The sequence below is a fragment of the Olea europaea genome, chromosome 8, assembly GCF_002742605.1.
Source record: "Olea europaea var. sylvestris chromosome 8, O_europaea_v1, whole genome shotgun sequence".
Lineage (NCBI taxonomy): Eukaryota > Viridiplantae > Streptophyta > Magnoliopsida > Lamiales > Oleaceae > Olea > Olea europaea.
Genome location: NC_036244.1, coordinates 117,458 through 125,796, shown reverse-complemented (window position 1 = coordinate 125,796; position 8,339 = coordinate 117,458). Strand labels below are relative to the sequence as shown.

The following is an 8,339-nucleotide window of genomic DNA, read 5'->3' as shown; positions in this document are numbered from 1 at the left end:
ATGGAAATTCAAAAAATTGACAGCAGCTATTATCCTGAGGTATGTAAAGCATCAAGGTTTTTCTGCTTCTTCCTTTTTTGAACAAAAATTATTTCTCTATTTAAATGATATACATGTAACCTTGTAAAAAGTTAGATCAAGTGTTCTACATGATAAGGTCCTAGATTCAAGTTTCGCATCCATCCATTTAAATATATTTAGGAGTTAAGCTTCGAGGGAAAAAATGAATTACTCTTATATAGGAGGGGCGTGTTGAAGATAATATTTAAATGATATACACGTGGTCTTATTTAAAAGCTTAAGCATTTAGATCAAATGGTTCTACAAAAAATTCCCCTCGATATAAATAACTATCACAATAAGAAGTTGCCACGCATTTTTCCAGGAGTGAATTGGATTATAGTACAGATGCTAGGTATTAAACTTATATTTCTTCTCTTAATTTCGATGAGTAGTAGTCATGATTAAAGTTATTATCTGTTGGTCTAATCCAATATTTACAGATCAGTATTGCTCTAATCTAATATTTACATATCAAAATGCAATTATGTTCATAAAACTAAAATTTGTTCATGACTATTGGAGAAAATAGTATTTTTGTGCTAACTATTTCTTGTCTACTTCACAATAAAAGCTATAATTTTTTGTTTATTTTTATTAGGATTTTTAGTTTCATGATTATTCTAGTTGAATACTTTTGATTATTATATCTGCAGACACTTCATCAGCTTTTTATTATTAATGCTGGATCTGCATTCAGAGTCCTTTGGAAAGCAATTAGGGCTTTTCTTGATCCACGTACATTGGCAAAAATACAAGTAAACTATATTTTCCACTGTTCTTTCTTCCCATTCGTTTTTCTTTTACTTTTCTTGTAGGCTGTAGCCCTCTCCACTCTCTACATCTCTCTACAGTCCACCACTCCGTGTCCTAGAATGGATGTTACTGAAGTGGATTTGATTAAACTTCCATCGGAAATATTGCAGGTGCTGGGAACTGACTACACAACTAGCCTAATCGAAGTTATTGATCCAAGGTAACACATTTTGTATGTCTGATGCATATATTTTTGGGGAAAAAAGATAAATTTTTTCTAATTATATGTGGCTTCTTACACTTGCAGTAACCTTCCAACTTTCTTGGGTGGCAACTGCTCTTGTGCTGAATATGGCGGTTGTCTGTTTAGTGAAAAAGGACCTTGGAATGATCCTCAAATAAAACAAATGCTTCAGGTTTTTATTCATAGCCGTCATAGTTCTTAGCACAATACACTTGAGAGAAGCTTTATATATCCATGTTCTTTCGCATGGTATTCAGATATATTTTCGTAATTGTTTATTTTAGGGAATGTTACAAACAGAAGAGGATAATGAAGGTGAATTGATGAATTCTCAGTCCTCACAAGATTCTAGTGATGGTGATCCTGTAAGCAAGTCATATGCTGAAAATCTCTAGACAAACAAAATGAAATGCATGGATCGCTCTAAAAAATGCGTCCCAAACATTGCTTCATGTTTATCAGCATTGCACATTGTTATGAGTTTTGAGCATTCATTGTCGAACACTATTTTTCCCTATGCGATATTTAAATTTTCCAGTAAATTCATACTATTGAAGCCTGGATATGGTAAATGCAGGAAAATGTTCGAATTAAAATTGTATACGATGTAATTTCACTTACAGACGAGACAAAATATAATGATCAGCCTTTGTTACATAAACTCCAAGAATTCGAACCTGTGCTTGAAGATACGAAAGCAGTGAGTTGCGGTTTTGTTCATTATTCTTTTCCTCGAACAGATTAAATGCAAAAAAGGGTAAATCTTCATTTTTTTTTCGATCTTCAGAAAATCAGGTCCCTGGAAGTTGCATTGGCAGATACCAAGTCGGTGAGTGTTTTCTAGATTCTTTATGCTTCTAAATGTCAATATGAAGTAATGTGTCGTTATTGTTTTCCCCTAACAGGTCTTACAAGGACTTTCTCAACATATAGAAGAGCTGAAACGTTGAGTTCAATGATCAAATACGAATTGCCTAATCAACAAACAGATTTATCGTTTCTTCGAATCATAATGGTTATGATGTTTATTACAGAATAGCTAACTTTAATTCTAAGACTAAGTTTGAAATATATTCTCTTATACATTGAAAGTACATAAATTTGTTGGCAATAGCATAGATCCTCTTATAAGCTTTCTCTCATCCTTTGTTATTAAGCTATACAGAAAGAGTATTAAACCAAAGAAAGAGACAATCTGTTTCGACTACTATTCATTGTGAAAAGAGTTTTTCTTAAGACAAATTTGTGTGTCTCTGTGGTTGGTTGTGGACAAACATATGCACCATTTCTACATCTATAAATAGAACCCTATAGACATGATTTTGGATACACCAATTGCATTGAGCATTCATTCTTCTCTTGCAATTCTCTTCTTTCTAATTCTATAGCATTTTATATATTTCCTTTGTAGAGGGGAAGTTTTGTCAAAAGTTCATCGGTTTCCCGTGGTCTGAAGTGCTGGTGAATCCATTGTATCTTGAGAGACAAGTTCCATTCACCGTGAGCACCGTAGTGGGGCAATTTGTCTTAAGGAAAGAGATAACATCTCGCCTTAGATTAGTCTCTATTTCTACTCCTTCTTAATACTTGTTTTGCGTAATCTTTATACCGAAACACTGTCCAAATTATCAATCATATAAATTGTATTTTGATCACGCTCTTGCGGGTTAAAACGGGTCAAACAAATATATAAAAAACCAACCCTTACATAACCCTTTTTATAAGTCATTTCCAACAATCTTAAGACAAATTTGTGTATGGTTGGTTGTGGACAAACATTACATTGTTTGAATAGTACTTTGTGTACTATTTCTCCACCGATATTATCATCATTTTGTTGAACTTCTATTTGTGTAACAGAAATGATTACCATCGAGACCTCGTCAAGTCAAAATGGTTCCAATAATGTGGTACCACCCGTGACCATATCATTGCATAATACTACTATCCCACATGGAGAAAAGTCGAAAAAATTTGCAGGAGTAGACTTCAAGAGGTGGCAACAAAAGATATTGTTTTATCTCACCACTCTTAATTTGGCTAATTTTCTAAATGAAACTGCACCGGCTGTACAAGAAGGGGAAAATAATCGTGAATTGATTATTGCTTTGGATGCATGGAAATACTCGGACTTCCTATACAAGAACTATATCCTAAACGCATTGGATAATACACTATATAGGGTGTATAGTTTAAAGAAATCAGCCAAGGACCTATGGGATTCTTTGGAGACAAAGTACAAGACCGAGGATGCCAGAACAAAGAAGTTCATTGTTGACAAATTTTTGGACTACAAGATGGTGGATTCCAAAACCGTAATTAGTCAAGTGCAAGAGATTCAAGTCTTGTTACACGACATCCATGCCGAGAAAATGGAATTGAATGAATCATTTCAAGTGGCTGCCATTATTGAGAAACTCTCTCTTATGTGGAGAGATTTCAAAAATTACCTCAAGCACAAACGCAAGGAAATGAATTTGGAAGAATTGATTGTGCACTTGAGGATTGAAGAGGACAATCGAAAAACCTAACGGAGGCCGGTTGATCAAGATAGTGCAAATTTTGTTGAAATGGAACCAAATGCAACAAACAAGAAACGAAAGGCTCCTAATTATGCACCGCGAAGAGACAATTCCAAGAAGGCTAAGAAGTTCAAAGGGAATTGTTACAATTGTGGTAAGGCTGGACATCGTTCAAGTGAATGTCGAAAGCCAAAGAAGAATGCTCAAGCCCACATGGTTGCAAATAATACTCTATCCGATGGACTGCAAGAAATGAGTTTATCTGCAGTAGTATTCGAATGCAACATGATTGAAAATACTAGAGAATGGTGAATTGACACCGGCGCTACTCGCCATGTGTGTGCGGACAAGGGAATGTTCTCCAACTATCAAGACTTGAATGGGAAACAACTATACATAGGAAATTCTGCAAGTTCCAAAGTTGAAGGACAAGGCAAAGTCACTTTGAAGATGATATCCGGGAAAGAACTCATCCTCAACAATGTCCTACATGTGCAGGATATAAGAAAGAATTTAGTGTCCAGGTCTCTACTTAGCAAGAATGATTTTAAACTAGTATTTGTATCAGATAAATTTGTGTTGTCTAAAAATGAGATGTATGTAGGGAAAGGATACATGTGTGATGGAATATTCAAGTTGAACGTTCTTACAATTGTCCCGAAACAAGTCGTTATGAATAAAACTATAAATTTCGTTTACTTGTTTGAGCCTTAATGTCTGTGGCATAGTCAATTAGGACATGTGAATAACAAATCGTTGCGCAAACTAATGAATCAAAGTTTAATTCCGACGCATAAAATCAATCTTAATCATAAATGTGAAACATGTGTTGAAGCAAAATTGGCTAAAACACCGTTCCATTCAATACAAAAGAACACAACCCCTCTTGAATTGATCCATGACAATATATGTGATCTAAAATTTGTACAAACTCGAGGTGGTAAGAAATATTTTGTGACATTTATTGATGATTATACAAAGTTTTGCTATGTATTTCTTTTGAGAAGTAAAGACGAAGTCGTAGATGCATTCAAAACCTATAAGGCTGAAGTTGAAATACAACTTGAAAAACGAATAAAAAATATTCGTAGTGATAGAGGAAGTGAATATGGGGCACCGTTTGAAGACTTTTGTTCTGAACATGGAATTGCTCATTAAACAACGGCACCTTACTCTCCTTAATCAAATGGTGTTGCAGAATGCAAAAATCAATCACTTAAAGAAATGATGAATGCCATGTTAATAAGTTCGAGTTTACCACAGAACATGTGGGGGGAGCCTATTTTAACGGCAAATAGTCTTCTTAATAAAATACATCTTAAGAAAATGGAAGAGACACCATATGAACTATGGAAAGGCTATCCTCCATCCTACCAATACTTGAAAGTGTGGGGGTGTTTGGCTAAGGTTGAGGTACCTAAGCCTAAACAAGTGAAAATCGATCATAAAACGATAGATTGCATATTTATTGGATACGCGCAATAATAATAGTGCATATTGATTTCTTGTACACAAATTCGAAATACAAGGCATACATGAAGGGACCATAAATGAATCAAGGAATGCGATATTCTTTGAAAATATTTTTCCTTGCAAAAATAAGGAAAATACGAGTTCTAACAAGAGAACATATGAAGCTATCAATGGAATTTCAAATGAGGAAGAACCAAGATGTAGTAAAAGGGCTAGGACTTCCAAAACATTTGGCCCAAATTTTCTAACTTATATGGTAGAGGATGATCCAAAGACTTTCGATGAAGCAATGTCTACATCGGAAACACTGCATTGGAAAGAAGCTATTAATAATGAGATAAATTCTATAATGCAAAACTATACATGAGAGTTGGTTGATTTACCTCTTGGTAACAAGCCTTTAGAATGCAAATGGATATTCAAAAAGAAATTAAAAACTAACGGATCCATTGATAAATATAAGGCTAGATTGGTTGCTAAAAGATATAGGCAAAAGGAAGGACTTGATTTCTTTGATACCTACTTACCCGTGACTAGAATCATGTCGATAAGGTTGGTAATTGCAATTGTGGCAATACACAATCTTGAGATTCATCAAATGGATATAAAAACAGCATTCCTAAACGGTGAGTTAAAAGAGGAGATTTACATGGAGCAACTTGAAGGGTTCGTTTCTCCTAACCAAAAATACAAAGTGTGTAAACTTGTTAAGTCCTTGTATGGATTAAAATAGGCTCTTAAACAATGACACCAAAAGTTTGACAAAACAATGTTGTCAAATGGATTTAAGATAAACGAATGTGACAAATGTGTATGTATTAAACATACACAATATGCCTATGTAATTATTTGTTTATATGTGGATGACATGTTAATAATAGGCAATAGTCACGAAATGTTGCTTAACACCAAAAAGATGCTAACAAAGCATTTCGATATAAAAGATATAGGTGTGATAGATGTAATCCTAGGGATCAAAATCTCTAGAAGGCAGGATGAAATTGTACATTCACAATCTCACTACATAGAAAAAGTACTTAAAAAGTTTGACGTGTTTGAGGAAAGTCCTGCAAGAACTTTTCTTGATCCGAGTATGCACTTAGTCAAGAATACGGGAGAAAGCATATCACAGCTAAGGTATTCACAAATAATTGACAGTCTTATGTATATTACAAACTGCACTCAATCGGATATTACTTTTGCAATGAATAAACTTAGTGAATTTACAAGTAATCCAAACCGTGATCATTGGAAGGTTTTGACGAGAGTTTTAAGGTACTTGAAGTATACCTTAACCTATGGATTACACTTCACAAAATATCCTGCGGTGCTAGAAGAATATTGTGATGCAAATTGGATATCCGATATGAAGGATTCCAAGTCCACTAGTGGTTATGTATTCACCATTGGTGGAGCTGCTGTATCATGGAAATCAACAAAGTAAACGTGCATAACTCGATCAACGATGGAATCTGAGTTTATTGCTTTGGACAAAGCTGGAGAAGAAGCAGAATGGTTTCGAAATTTCTTAGAAGATATTCCATGTTGGCCCAAGCCAATACATGCGATAAGTATACATTGTGATAGTCAATCAGCAATTGAAAGGGCTCGAAGCAGCATGTATAATGGTAAGTTTAGACATATTCGTCGTAGACACAACAACATTAACTAACTGATCTCCAATGGCGTTATCTCCATAGATTATGTGAAATCAAAGGAGAATATTGCGGATCCACTAACGAAAAGTTTCCCTAGAGATCAAATGTGTTGCCTATCGAGAGAAATGGTATTAAAACCTACTACATAAGAGTTTTTACAATGGTAACCCTACCTTGTTGGCTGGAGATCCCAAGATCTTGGTTCAAAGGAACAACTAAGTTGTGAAAATTCCATGAAGCACTTAGGAAATTAGAATTCCTTTCTGCAGAGTAAATAAAGGCTAAGATTATCTTTTAATGATTCCTATATCTTGATTAAGTTAAGTGGAGTAGGGCAGAATACTCTTAATAGGAGGTCACCTATGTAAGTGTGAAGTGGGGCTGCTTCGATAAGAATTGTTTAAGGTTTGAATTCTTTAAACACTTATAAAACCAAGAAGGGTTCAAGGCCAAAATGAACCAAGTTATGAGAACTAAGTACAGAATAGGGAAGATATCTGTGTGATTACTGTTGTCTTGACTTACACCAAAGGCTGAGTGGTTCAAGACCTATGGTTCACCAATTAGCCGAGTAAGTCCGATAGTATTTCACTAAGGGAGGTTCAAGGCTAGAAGTCACCATCCCTGATGCAGTATTTTTTCGCAACGTCTCTACATTGCATCATATTATCGCATTTGCATATACGTACCCGAATTTCCATTCATGTGAGGGATTGTAGGAATTGGTTCAAATATTAAATGAAAATGTGTGTAAAAAATTGGAAAATGGAAAGTTGTGTAAAAATGAAAAATGAAAAGGTATGACTACGTGTCAACTTCGACCAAATATTCGGATTTGATTCGATGGTCAAATTATAAAAGTAAATAGACCAACTTATTCTAATCGTCGAGTAGATCATCGTGGTATATTTGAAATCTCGAAATCAATTCTGGATGAATGAGAAATTGCGGACCAAAGTTGAAAGAAATGAAGTGTTGCAACTTTTCGAAAGGTGCAGATTTTGGCCAAGTGTTGCAAATTTTTTTTAAAAGATGCATGTTTTGGCCCACACTACTTCATTTGCACCCTTTCTACATCTATAAATAGAACCATATGGACATGATTTTGGGTACACCAATTGCATTGAGCATTCATTCTTCTCTTACAATTCTCTTCTTTCTAATTCTATAGCATTTCATACATTTCCTTTATAGAGGGAAAGTTTTGTCAAAAGTTCGTCAGTTTCTTGTGGTTTGAAGTGCTGTTTCCACAAGTTGTGAATCCATTATATCTTAGGAGACAAGTGTCATTCACCGTGAGCACCGTAGTGGGGCAATTTGTTTTAAGGAAAGAGATAACATCTCGCCTTAGATTATTCTCTATTTCTACTCCTTTTTAATACTTGTTTTGCATAATCTTTATATCGAAATTCTGTCCAAATTATCAATCATATAAATTGCGTTTTGATCACGCTCTTACGGGTTAAAACTGGTCAAACAAATATATAAAAAACCAACCTTTACATAACTCTTTTTATAAGTCGTCTCTAACAGTTTTAAACCTCGGGAAATTATAGATCTTCAGAATAAAATGCGACGTTTAGCTAAAAAAGTCACTCCATTTATTTCATCATTAATAAACAGTTT

The 8,339-nt window shown here is 34.6% G+C and overlaps 1 protein-coding gene across 1 annotated transcript; it reads left to right on the top strand.

Moving 5' to 3' along the window:
- LOC111399179 (phosphatidylinositol/phosphatidylcholine transfer protein SFH11-like) lies at window positions 1–2,267 on the top strand. The gene is made up of 8 exons (XM_023026450.1): window positions 1–39; window positions 717–818; window positions 987–1,036; window positions 1,124–1,232; window positions 1,345–1,425; window positions 1,638–1,760; window positions 1,848–1,889; window positions 1,966–2,267. Exons 1-8 carry the CDS (start codon window positions 1–3, stop codon window positions 2,008–2,010), a joined length of 591 nt encoding a protein of 196 aa, XP_022882218.1. The 3' UTR covers window positions 2,011–2,267.
- The last annotated feature ends 6,072 nt before the right edge of the window (window positions 2,268–8,339 follow it).